The 13,848-nt window shown below is 41.6% G+C and overlaps 1 protein-coding gene across 3 annotated transcripts; it reads right to left on the bottom strand.

Moving 5' to 3' along the window:
• Positions 1–3,044: 3,044 nt before the first annotated feature.
• KCTD7 (potassium channel tetramerization domain containing 7) lies at positions 3,045–13,305 on the bottom strand. 3 transcript variants are annotated; one of them, XM_061363393.1, is made up of 6 exons: positions 13,243–13,305; positions 11,485–11,603; positions 8,997–9,189; positions 8,062–8,231; positions 6,544–6,722; positions 3,045–6,033 (listed from the first exon to the last, which is right to left on the bottom strand). In XM_061363393.1, the coding sequence occupies exons 3-6, from the start codon at positions 9,138–9,140 to the stop codon at positions 5,657–5,659; spliced, it is 870 nt and encodes a 289-aa protein (XP_061219377.1). In that variant the 5' UTR covers positions 9,141–9,189; positions 11,485–11,603; positions 13,243–13,305; the 3' UTR covers positions 3,045–5,656. The 3 variants fall into 3 exon arrangements, with proteins under 3 accessions (XP_061219377.1, XP_061219376.1, XP_061219375.1); XM_061363392.1 differs by lacking the exons at positions 11,485–11,603; positions 13,243–13,305 and adding an exon at positions 9,866–10,339; XM_061363391.1 differs by lacking the exons at positions 11,485–11,603; positions 13,243–13,305 and adding an exon at positions 9,285–9,834.
• Between the last annotated feature and the right edge of the window lie 543 nt (positions 13,306–13,848).

The following is a 13,848-nucleotide window of genomic DNA, read 5'->3' as shown; positions in this document are numbered from 1 at the left end:
GACTGAGCTGAGCTCTTAGGCAGAAGCTCTTCCCTGTGAAGGTGCTGAGGCGCTGGCACAGGGTGCCCAGAGAAGCTGTGGCTGCCCCATCCCTGGCAGTGCTGAAGGCCAGGCTGGACACAGGGGCTTGGAGCAAGCTGCTCCAGTGGAAGGGGTCCCTGCCCGTGGCTGAGCTTTAAGGTCTCTTCCAAACCAAACCATTCTGTGATCTCTACGATTCTATGGCAAATGATTTGCTTTTACCTCAAACTCTGATCAGGCAGCACTCTGGAGCATGGGCTTATGCAGATTGCAGAAGGAACTGAAAGAGCTACTGCTGTTTAAACCTTATTCCTCTTTCCCTTCTCATTTACACAGTTCTCTTGTGCTGTTTTTTGGTGTCTGGGTTTGTTTTTTTTTCCTTCCACAGCAGGGCTCAACACAGACATCCAGCTGTGAAAGCAAGGGATGGCGTTAGCAAGACAAATGGACAGCAGGGAGTAGGCTAGTTACTTCAGAAACTGAGCACTGCACAAGCAGGGACACTTTGGCCCTCCTTGGGAGTGTCTGATAGGAGCAGAAGAGCATGGGGGGAAAGAAGCAGAACTGAAAGGGGTGCTTCCAGCCCATCTACCCAGGGAGACTGCAGACACTGCAAAAGTATTTCCTTCCTTTGAGGGAAATGATAGTGAACAAGTTAGCGGCTGGTGCCATGAAAAATGAAGCCTGCAATGGAGATTTGTATCTTTTCATTTGCAAAGCAAGCTCAAATCATAGGGACTGCAGTGGCTGCAGACTACATTCCAGCAGTTTTCAGTGGAATGTACTTTTATTGCACAACACAGACTTGATACCCACATTTTCTTCTATGTATTTTAGCTAAAAACCATGGACTCTGTATTACCTGAACTGAAAAGTCAAACGTCGTAAGAAATAATACACCACAGTATTAAACATCACGCATCAACTTACTTAAACATCAAACCCTGATTGGTAGCATCCAGGCCAGATTTCCAAAGGCATTACGGGTTACAATGCATAGACACCTACAATTTACAATTGAGCAACACAAAATCCATTTACAAAAGTCACAGTGAAAGTGGAGGTAAACTTATACTGAGCTTGTGTAAGTAAAATGACTAAGAACTGTTTTGGGAAGCAACTTCCAGTTAGAGGACTATATACAGAAGATAGTATCAGAACATGATAGTGAAAGACTGAAGGGTTTTTTTCTGTTTGTTAAATTATGTTACCATAGCCCAAAACTCAAGACTATGCTGGGCCCTCTCTGCTGTGCGTGACCAACCTGAAAACAATGACAACTGTTTATCTATAGGTAACCAAAGAGATCAACACAACTCCAGGGCTCAGTAATACCAACCATAACTTAAAGCCTGAGGGGTCTATAAATTGCCTGAAGTAGTTGTTAAATTAAGTGACAGAAATATCATGTCCCAGAGATTTATGAGGAGTTAAGAGAGCATCTTTCTGCTCTTACCTGCCAGGCAGTTGCATGTCAAATTTAATTGCTTTGCTATGCAGAAAAGAAAGATCCAGTGTATAAGATGTGACATAAAGGTCCTCAGATCTCTGAGTGATGCTGAAATTCAAGTAGTGTGACCCTGCAGCCACCCCACAGGTCACTGCTGTACAGTCCACAGCTACTGGATTCTCCCACCCCCTTAACAACACATTGCAACAAAATGAACTTACACAGGAAACGGATGGACATGGGTTTCCAGATAGGCTGGATCCTCTGCCTGACCTCACATAAATGGTGATGAGCCTTCCTCTTGAAATAAAATGGAAACAATCTTGAAATGCAGTGCAAACAATCAGCTCGGACACAAGGCTCTCCCTGGTGGTACTTCCATCATCTTCCTCATCATGTCACCTGAACCAGGTCATCTATCAACAAGAATGAGTGGCAAGAATAATGTTGGGAGGGAAGGTTCCCAGGGGTTGCAAGTGCCAAAGGAAAGTAACGACCTTTAATTATACCACTAATTACTTTAAGGGATCATGCACTTCTCCTTCAGCTCAGAGCACACAATAAACAAGGCCCTGGGACCGCAAAATACAGGTACTTAGGCAGAAAGCATATTACTGTGAAACAGATGTAAGCCCTGAGAGTTTACATTTCTTAACAGCCTTTAGGAACAAACAAAGCAGAAAGTAAAATTAAAGTGACTATGCTATAAATAAGGGATTTTAATAAATTTAGTCCCGTATTTTGCCAGTAATTAGCAACTATCAGTCACTGTATTGTAATGTTAAAAGAATTTTAAACCAGACTAAATAGTCACCTAGTAAATAAATGTGGGGGAGCAGCAGAGAAGTAGTAAATTTCCTGCACATAAAGTTGTATTATCTTAAAGGTTAGAGAAAGGGGTAAGGACAAAGAGGGAATCCAGAGTCATCAGCTCACCATGAATCTTCAGGCTAAGCACTTCATCTCCTTATGCCTCTTACCCTTAATCTACAAATGGGTATGTGGGGGAGTGTGGATCAGGATCCCACTGAAGTATTCCTTCAGAGCTAGTGAGGATTGTCCCTGGGGAAAATAAACTGCAGAACTAATTCCCTCCCTCTTCCATGTTTGCAAAAGCCAACACATGCCTAATGCACAGGACAAATTCGGAACAGGCCGCATTCAATTCAGGGGGGGCAATGATAGGCAACTTTGGATTTCACTAGGAAAAACAAAGATATACTAAGAACCACAGACAAAAGAACCAAAGTAGCATGTATCCTGTCTTAGAGCACAATGTCTTTCCTTCAAATCGACTAAGCTAAACAGATGGATATGCTTTGTCCTCCTAATTATCTGCAAACACGATATTCATAGCAATATTATATTGGTAACACAAGACCCTTCATTGCCTGACCAATTTGTTCATGGCATCAGGTTGCAAACACAGGGTATTCGGGGATGGAAAAGTAGTTATCTAGATGCTTAAGTGGCAAAGAAGCTAAGTAGAAGCACAAGGAAATGAGTAAATACATGTTCTAGCAAATCTCTGGCCTAGCCAGGTAGAAAGGAAAGTCCTAAAGAAAAAAAGCAGTATTACATAGGCATTTAGTTTAATTAGACAATTATAAAGCATCCACGATATACAAAAAACATCAGTCATCTTAAACATGGATTTAGTAGATCAGCTACTCACATTTCTGTTGCAAATGCAGAATTCAGAAGTTATGCTACACGCCAAGAAAAGGTAAGTCAATAATAAACCAGTTATTAGATTGAACTCCCTGACATCTGCCTGCCCAACTCTTCTGTTTCTGCCAAAACATGAACCCACATTAGGCAACATCATCTAAATCATTGTAAACAAAGACTGCTTAGAAGGAGTGTAGTCAGTAACAATACTATTAACCTGCACAAGTCATAACACAGAATGTACATGTTTAATGAAAGCATGTTGGCTCAAATCCCTGCTTTCTCTTTCAATATTGCACTTAATGTTTGCTGTCTTCTGGAGGATCTGAAGGATGAAAGCATCAAATGAGATGCAAGTGATACAAACTAAGATTAATTGTCTTTTTAGTTATTCTTCCTTAGGAGAATGCTATAAAATATCAGTGTGTGCCTATTAAGAAATAGCAAACATGATTAAAACAGGGATTTTGCCATCATAGCTTCTCTAGAGTAACAGCGTAAGTCTTACAGCCAAACTAAAAACATACTGTTAAATCCAACTGTTCCATTTGTGCTGAAATTCAAACCAGACTTATGTCCCATGGAAATATATATATGGGTACTGCTTAACCCAGTAAGACTTCAATTCTCATTGTAATCTTTGTATAAACTGCTACTGTAAATCCTGAACTTAAATATCTTAAGTAGTCTCATTTAACTTTTAATTTTAGGGTGTCAAACACAAGTCCAACATCTTGTAACACAATGCCAGTATTTAAGAAACAACTGAAATGAACTTAAATGAAGACCCAAATGCACATGATTTCCTCCCTCCTTCCATTTCAAAATCTAAGCTCTGGACTTGAACCTCAGCACTTGACAATGATCCTCTGTAAGTAAACACGTGAAAAGAGATCATCAGAGCTGTACGCCCCCACCTCAGAGAGGCACATCACTAAAACCTCCTAAATTACATAAATACAAGTGTGACAATGCAAAAAGTTGCCTCTTTTTTGCAAGACAATTGATCATAAAGTTCTTACAATTATTAAAATTCTCAGTTACCTGAGGTAATTTTAAGAATAATTCTAATTAACACGTTTCTTAAGTGTTTTGGTCAAAAGCTTAATTAAGCAATATTCTTGGATCAGCTAATCCAATGGAATGCAATACACAAACATTTATTTTCCCTCTCTTTAAGATTACTTTGAGGCTACTTCACGTGGGATCTTTTGGGGAAGTACTTGATTTTCTGTCCCTCACACAACAGTTGCATCTTCAGATGTTTAGTTCTCCCTTTCAGTTTTGGACATTAAGTAATCCAGCCTTGGATTGTGGTTACTAATGTCAGAAGTGCAACTACTACCTTCGGAAAGAACATGATTCTGCAGTGTCTGCCTCCTTCAGCATGGAAAGCCATTTACTACACAGATATATTGGTTTATAATTGGAGAATTATTTGAATATGAAGGTTATGAACTTATTTTTCCTGATATTATACCAGGAAGGGTCAACAAGAATGTTAAAAATGAGACTTAATTGCCTGGAGAAGGTGAGGTGAAGAAAGCACTTGTCTAGTATCATCACTTGACTCTTAACTCTAGAACAAAGTTTAATATCACAGAATGTAAAAAGAGTCAGTAATAAAATAACATACATTAAATATTCCTCTTACTTCTGCTAATAGGAACATACACATAGGGTTTTCTCATTTACCAAAAGCCTTTGTAAATGACCTGATTCTAAAGAGCTTTTTTTTTTTTGTAGATACTGTAAACATTTAGAATTTCTAAGGCTAAAAACAGGCACAAGTCTTTCATGAACAGTTATTATTCCTAAAAGCATTAAGGAATATATTCCAAATCTGCTATTCCTTCTTATAACAATGGAAATAATTGAAATATAATGTTATAAGTCACAATGCAGATTTTTAATTAAAAAAGAAATATAGCTTAATCATGACAACAGTTAATACTATATAGGGAATGCTCCTTTCTTTTTGCTTTTTTAATTATCTATTACATGAAAATTACATTTCCAGAATCTCTGTGCTGGGTGTTACTCGATTTTAGGAAGTGGCAAGTTTAAGTAATGACTAAAACATTTCTAAGTGGGTAAAATTCAACCACCTTATGTCAGCATTCTTAGCACCCCGGCTTTGTAACAATGCAGGTGAGAGCTGCAATATCCGTTTTGCAGATTCTGATACTAAAGCCACATGAAAGGTGCCACCTTATAGAAGATGTTAGATGCTCCACTCTGTAACTTCCATGAGGTGATTTTGTTTTGTGCCTCGTTATGGTACCTGAGCCAAGAGTCTTGTTTCAGGCTGGTTTTTCAAGATTGCAGGGGTTTTCCAACCTCTGTACCAGGTTTTCCCTTGTGCTGAGCAGCTAAGCATTAGCCAACGTTTCAGCAGACTGATTCCAATGCATGTTAGCAGCAATGCATTTCCAGAGACACGTTGCAAAAATATTAAAAGCAATTGTCATCTAGAAGTCCCTTTATCCCCTGCACTGTTCTGAACAAGGTAACTCACCACCAAGTGATCTTGAATTCATAGATAGGACGCTTGCAGTAATAGTGATTTATCAGGTGTTTATCACACACCCCAATACACTGATGATCCACAGTTATCCCTCTGTCAGACAGATCTGTCACAATACAGTGCAGAAGATCATATACATCAGCCACAGCCTCCCAGGGCCCAAAAGATACATCTACTTCACAATGATGTTCAAATAGCTTTGTCTCACTCTCACTCCTTTCAAAACGTAAAGAATTGAAGTGTGGGCATTCATAGGGAGTGATGGGCATCTCTTCTTTGAAGACACAGACCTTCAATTTTGCAAATCTTGCTTTCCTCTGCATAGCTCTGAGCTTTGCTATTTCGACGATCCTTTCCAAATGATCTAAAAAACAGAATGATAAAGTTGAAAATAACTGAAGCACTTAGCAAAAGAAAAACAAATGCCATTATTTCATGTGAAACATTACTACAGTGCTTAAGTTATTCTTAACATAATATTGACAGCAAAAAAAAAGCTGTACATAGCTAAATATATAGTAATTAAACCAATCTGTCATCTTGTCAACTCTGTTTCCCTACTATGTGCCCAAGTTCATTCAGTTGCATCCTAATGGCACAAACATGGACACAGAGAAACCTCCTCTTTTAATAAGCCTTACATGTTGTGGCCTAGATCTTGCTGTCTTTTAAGGCAGCATAAAAATCCACATCCTTGGATGCAGCAGGAACAAATCTGATGTGGAGACCTCAATGATCTAAAGAGTATGAAAAGTGCACAATGAACATCTCAACTACAATGGAGTTTGAAAGCTGAAGCAGAGCTGCAAGTACCACTATTCAAACTATTGAAATCATGTTGGAACAAACAGTCAATACTACTTTATTTATTTACCTTTGTAATACGGCATAAGGCCCAGGAAAGCTTGTCTAACTTTTTCTCCTTTCAGAGGCTGGATATCCTCTAGATTGTCTAGCAATGGTCCTATGGAATAATACTGAGCTTCCTTGTAAACTGCCCTCACGCGTTCTCTTGGTGGCAGATCACCAGACCGTAGAAAGTTAAGTATGTCTCTAAAAGAAGGGCAAAAATGTTATTAAGTAACATATTTCTGCCAAAATGCACTGAACAACTCACTGAAACACAAATATCATCATATTTTAAACAAAAAGGTTGAAGTGGAGTAACAACTTAAAACAGAAAAGGGGACAGTATTTTACAGGAAAGAGAACATAGTCACTGTATTTCAAATTTAGGTCTGTGACAAAATGATCTTTTCCATTTTCCTGAAGAATTATATACAACCCACAGTGAAACAGGACTGTAGTGAATGGATGGTGCATTTACAAAGGAAGTTTTCTCTTCACAGGATCAGGGCCACATACACTTTTAGTATGTATCATATGTATCATAATGATAGTAACACTTCTTTCTAGTTTGGAAACAGTGTTAGGCTACAAGATTTTTCACCATGGGAAGAAATCACTTTATAAGCATTAACAAAGCTATTATTGACCATAACAAATAAAACAAAGCATTCCTGCATTCTTCATCAGCATGTCAACAAACACAGCACGTGCTGACTTGGCTCTGTGTTCCAGGTATGTTTTCAATTCAGATTGACAACATGACAAATGAACTGATTTGCCAACAAAGTGCCAGGCACTTTCAAATTACCAAATGTAGAGAAACAATTATTTTCTAATAAATATAGTGGTTCAATCTATTTCTGTCCCAGATTACAGCAGAATCCAGATGTGCTTTGAAACTAATTCAGTCCTTCTCTGTTGAAGAGATTAAGGAAATGTCTACAAAGGAGGAGGAAGAAATGTAAATTGAATTGCAAAGCGTGATTTGAGCAAAGACCTTAACCCATGAACATTAAACCATGAACACTGCTTACCTTTGGTAATGATCTCATACTAATTCAGAGTATTAATATGATCATGGTTAGTTTAATTAAAAACAAAGCTAAACACACTGGAATGAATGCTGAAGGTGAAGGAACATAGCACTATAAGCAGTAATAATATTTGAGGCTTGTGCTTTTTACCACCTATGTTATATCCTATTTAAATACTGAAAACATACTTCCAGCTAGTTTAGAACTTAGATGCATTCCTTCCATTCCCTCTTTATCATATATACTGTAATATCAATTAAAAAACAGTGTTGTACAAAAGAGCTTCCTGTGAAAAGCAATGCCAAATACATTCTTTTTTAAAACTTCAAAATAACTTGATACCTTGAAAGGAGATACTCTGGAGGAGACAACATACAAAGTCAAAACTTGTTTTTCTTTTCCTACTGTAAAACTTCAGCCCTTAAGAGTAAAACAAATGGTTTCTTCATTTCTTTAAAAATAATTTTCTTCATTAACAACTTCTAAACTGTACTACTGAGAACACATACCCAAAGTAGGTTCCATCTCTGTCAATAAAATATCTGCCTTCAGCATCTGTTGGGATGTAGTGTCTTCCACTGAACATAGCCGCCAGCATCGTGTCCTCGTACCGCCTCAGTGTCGACAGTCTTGTTGTAAAATACATGCCTCCTACGTTGAGTGGAACAACTTCTGGAAACTGCAGAAGCAACCACATCATCACAAATGAGCCCCTAATCCTTGCCAGAAGACACATTCAGGCCAAAAGGGTTACAACTTCTAGAAGACACAGCATGCAGTCTTTGCCAATGTGACATGACTTGGTCTGAAAAATGTTTTCTTTCCCAGCCTGTTGCCGCAAAGCAGTGAGGTTCAGGGGTTAAGAACCTGAATACTTTGGCTGACTTCTGGGTGTAATCAGGGATGGTTTACTGTTACTTGGGAATCTGAAGTAGCAGTAATCACTCAGCTTTAATACCAGATATTTATTAATAGCATGAATGCCTCCTCCTGGCTCTTCTGGGGAAACAAAACAAAAACAAAACACCCTCTCCAACCCTGGGACTTGCACTCAGTTGCTACTCTACTGGTTCCTTTATGATACTCTACCATACCATACTATTTTATACTATACACAGAAAAAAAAAACCAGTGACTCTTTATTTAGGTTTATAGGAGGCCTAAAATCTTAATACCACATCTTAAGATGCTCTGGTATCAGAATAAACACTCAGTTGTATTTGTCAAGTCCAAACATGGATGGAACATCAAACATGAGTAATGCTGCCAAGCTATTGAAGTAAAAAATCAAGAGACTTAGCTTTATCCAGCCATTTAGCTTCTCATGGAAACTGAACTCGATATCCATAAATCCTCCAACAAAGAAATCCCAAATTCTCTGACACATGACCATTACATGGTGCAATAACTGGCCCTTATCAGTACAGTACCGGAGAGCTCTTACCTGCTGAGGCAGCAGAGGTAGTGCTTGTCCTGCCTGGGTTGCAGTAGGAGTGGCTGGCTCTTGGAAATCATCCTCTGCATCCGAGCTCGACATGGCATCATCCGGGTTTCCACTCACTTTGTTCTGCCCCGTAACTACCACCATCCCTCTGGCTCTCGGAGGCAGGTCTGCTGGGTAGGCAGCCGTGGCAATGCTAAATGGGAAACAAGACCCAAATGACTTCGGCGCCCTCCCCACCAGCGGCAGATCACGCGGCAGGCAGGGCACGTCACTCCCCGGATAATTTACAATGGCATTGTTATTGCTGGGAAATGAATCACAGCAGGGATGGCTCTCGTGCTGAGAAACCAACTTGGAGGGGCTGTCTCTGCAGGAAGGCTGTTTGCACAGCTGGACCAAGGTCCTACAGTCACAGAGCCCCTGCCAGTGGCTGGGTAAGACACCGGCGCCCATTGGCTGTGCAGTGAGGGTGTGATTGGCTCCGCCACGCTGCTGCAGCACAATGTCATTTGCTGGGGGAATTTGGGTGGCTGCTGCTCCAGCCCATCCATCGCCATAGGCCGCCTGCACAAGCGTGTCCTGCCCGCACACTCTCATTGGCCATGGGTGCTGTGCAACACCCGCACTGCTGCTCCCAACCCAGCTCTGGGTCTATCACCTTCAGTTGCACAGGCGGAACAGAGCCTGTTTGCACAGCGACACACACTGTAACAGCCCTGTCCAGTCCTAGCACTTCCTGCGAGATGAGGAAATGGGAGTTTTCCAACAGAGAAAACATTTTCCTGCCTACGGCATCACATTACACTGTACATAAACACACACAAACGATACTCATGTATTTAACTCTGCATATTACACTGTGCTTTTACTGCTTATCAGCAATTTCCTTTCCTGCACAGAAAAAATGTGCATAGAAGTGCCAACTACAATGCTTCCAAGGTCCGTCTTCAGCTGGAGGATAGGATGGAGTAACAATACTTTGCATTAATAAAACAATAATTAGAAGAGCAGAGGAGGAAACAGCAGAAATCCTGCTGTTCTTTTTACACTGCATTATGTAAAGAGTACCTCTGTTTACAGAATTGCTGGGGTGTCTCCAGTGGCATCACAACATCCTCACAAAGACATTATACTACCAGAGGCTTTATCTAGCTCTCTAACTCTCCAAGCTCCTTCTCTCAAATCCCTATAGAACATAAACAGAAAAGGAGTATTTGCACATGCACATCTGGCACATTTATTTATTGACTAAATAAATGTTGCAGAAAGGTTGCTTCCAATCCAAACCAAAAAGCAGAAATGACATAAAATTTTAAAAGCCATGATTAATTATTCTGCCTTATGAAATCATGCACATCATCTGCCTGCCTGTACACCTCAGCTCTTAAAGGGAACACTGCAAGTTCAGAATGAATGCAGACAGAACTGGGATGCTTCCAGCCAAAATAGATAATCTTTAGAGGGCTGATCAGATCAAACACTCCACATTCTGTGGAGCTGAATTCGAGATCCTGTTTGGCACCCTAATAAACCTAGGCTGAGTAGGTATTGTGCAATTTCAAATACTTCCTTTTAAACTGCTGTTAAAGAGGCTTGTCTCAGCTCAGGACAGGGACTTACTTTCTCTTCTCTGCATTTCAAAAGATGGATTTTCACTTCATCACCCTTTTTCTACCACAGTACAATGCATAGGAAAACAAATGAGCATGGAAGGGCCTCTCAAAGTCTACACCTTATTAATGACTTTAATATTTGTCCTGAAACAACATTTATTCTGATATCATCAATTATCAAAACAAGTCAACTATGCCTCAGAGATAAAGAATATATACAATATAAAGATTATTTTAGCAGTGACTCCTTCAAGGAGGTAAACTAATTATCATTAAGAAACAGCTTGCAAGAGCTTAATTTATAAGATGCACAGTAAAACTTGAGTGCAAGCCTGTATTTATTGTGACATTATTTATAATGTTGTTACTTGACACACATGCTTTGACTGTTCTATTTCCAGTTCTCCTAAGACTATTCAAAACAACTCAAGACTGACCCAAACTACGATTTTTAATTCTCTGTAATTTTCAAGTACATCCAACATTCTTCACATGAAAAGAGTGTATTCTGAATAAACAACTTCAGCTCCATTAAGTATATCGCAATCATTGACCACAAAATGTGTTTTGAGCAAATTCATTCATTTGGCACTGTACCAGAAAGATCCTCTTTCCCAACAGAAACAGAGGTTTGAGATAAAGGACTTTTTCTTCCTCTTTCATAATTCTCCTTCAACATGACACCAAGGTTGAGGAAAAACACGTGAGAGAGCATACATTAATTATGTTGTGCTCATGAGCAACAACCTTTGTTGCCATTGGAACACAGAGCAATCCCCTAAATAGTGATGTTTAGCATACAAGATCTCCGCCCATAATTAGTCCAGGATTTAAGTGGCAGTTAAATGATGAGACTGATCATTGACAAGTTTAACCTGTTTTTTGATGCTCATGAAAGGGTATGTGAAGTTCCTCTCTAGATTTGCTTCACTTCCTGCTCACCCATGGACATGGAGTAGTGCAACAACAGTTGTGACTGGAACAGAGAGTATTCCTGAAAGACAAACATAAGCTGATCACTGACCAGTTTTCTAACATACAATCTTCTGCATTTTGGTTCTCTCATTTCAGTTCATGAGGAATACGCATCCATCTGAACATCTTCTTCTTGCCACTTAAAGCATGCACAATAATTAACTATGCACAAAAATACTTCTTTGTTAAATCTCTCTTTAAAGTTACAGGGTTTATTTATGAAATGCACCCATTACACTTTCAAATATGCCTAGGTCCAGATGAACAGATAATGAGAAAACATCATCAATAAACAACATTACTATTAAATCAAATGTGTAACTGACCCATACATCAGCACCATCCAACTCTACCAGAAACTCCTTCCAGTTTACAAGCTATCTGTAATTTAAATGGCAGAGATTACTCCCCAGAGCTTTGATATCCACAGCTCAGATACTGTCTCACATACACTTGCTAAGTGAACTGGACCTGCATGTTTTGCTCCATTACCTAGGGGATAATAGCAACCCTCAAGCTGCATCACATTTCACTTGATTCTAAGATTCAAAAGAGCTTTTTAAGGCTCTGCTGTTCGCTCAACTTCTCTGTACTGGTTTAAACAACTTTCCCTTAAATACCTTCCGAGGTTACACCGGTGTTGGCGACGTTACATACTTACAAAAAAGTGAGATAACGCACTTGTTTAAAGGTATTAATGTACAAATGCGTCATAGGAGACCTAACAACCTGCTATCCAAAGCTAACTCATTAGCAAATGCTTGCTCTGGGGAGATGCCAAACACATTGTTAGGAAGGCTCTCTCTTTTCCAAGAGAAACTGGGTTCCTGTGAGAATGCAGAAGAGGGGACTTAGCAGGCTCTCCCTAACATTGTTCCAGAGACTTTCTTGTGTGAGCAAAGAGGGAAAAGACACAGCATTCAGTCAATTCTAATGAATCCATGTCAGAATGGCAAAGAACCATCCTGAAAAAGGGCTGAGATCCCCAAGCTGCAGTAAATTGAATTATAATGGCATGGTTTGGGTTGGAAGGGACCTTAAAGCTCATCCAGTCCCAACCCTTACAGCAGCTTACTCCAAGCCCCTGTGTCCAACCTGGCCTTGAGCACTGCCAGGGATGGGGCAGCCACAGCTTCTCTGGGCACCCTGTGAAAGTGCCTCAGCACCCTCATAGGGAAGAGCTTGTACATAACAACCCATGTATAAAGGCTACTCAAGCCGTACTCACTGGGTGCAGCAATTACCGCCTTACACAGTTTCACAGCATTAACAATGAGCTCGAAGCAGCTTCCCAGTTCCACCCCCCTGAGGTGAAAAGCCACCATTCCATTTACAGACAGGGCAGCACAGTCACAAAACAGCTCAGAAACTGAACCAGAGGTGTGGTTAAGCCACCTCTCTTATCAAATTAAGCATTAATTAGGCACCTCAATACTGAACACCTTGCTAAGTCCTTTCAAACAGCCTAAACACTATCGGGGACCCCACAAAGCACCTGTAGGTACTGGAGTTGGCTCTCTATGGTGTGACTCCGCCCAGCCCGCGGTCCATGGAAGTGCAGGAGCCCCCGCTCCCTCAGCGGCCGCTGGAAACCGCCGCTCCCCGATCACCTCCCGCTCCCCTCAGCCGAGCGCCGCGGCTGCTTTCCCGCCCTTCACCTCACAGGCTCCTCCCGCCGCTCCGGTACCGGCGCCGAGCGCTCATGCCCCCTGCCGGGCCGCGGGGGAACCACCTTGCTGCTGCCGGGGCCATCACCGCCGCCTCTTCCGCGCTCCACATCGACCGGAGGAAAGAGCAGGGCAGAGATGGGGGGCATCGCCTCCCCGCCTCCCCGCCCGCCTTCACCTGCTGCCCGCCCCGCAGAGCGGGCACCGGCCGCCGCCGCCGCCGCCGCCGCCGCCGCCGCTCCCCTCCCGTGTCACGTAGGGTCCATCCGGGTCCTGCGCGGGCGGGGCCGCCGAGGCGGGAACGGGCACCGGCGGGAAGCCCGCCCTCACACCGCTGCAGCGGGGTTGTGTTCGGTTTAGTTTGTTTTAACCGATTTTAATCGGTTCTGCTCTTTTTGTGAGGGAAAGTGCCCTGTAACTCATCATTTCGTCACCCTTTTGACGGGGAACCGCCTGTGCCGGCATCGCGCTCGATGTACAACGGGAAGGGGCCCTCACGGGGCAGGCGGCCGCTCCCTGTCGCTTCAGCGGAGTTATGGCGGGCTTTACCACAGCCGCCTTCCAGAGCGCTCCATGGGCTTCGCCAGAGCCTGCCAA

Source organism: Neopsephotus bourkii, unplaced genomic scaffold, assembly GCF_033783945.1.
Source record: "Neopsephotus bourkii isolate Nb327-2 ecotype Australia unplaced genomic scaffold, CSIRO-AGI_Nbou_v1 NB_1154, whole genome shotgun sequence".
Classification (NCBI taxonomy): domain Eukaryota; kingdom Metazoa; phylum Chordata; class Aves; order Psittaciformes; family Psittacidae; genus Neopsephotus; species Neopsephotus bourkii.
This window is presented reverse-complemented; position numbering and strand designations above follow the sequence as displayed.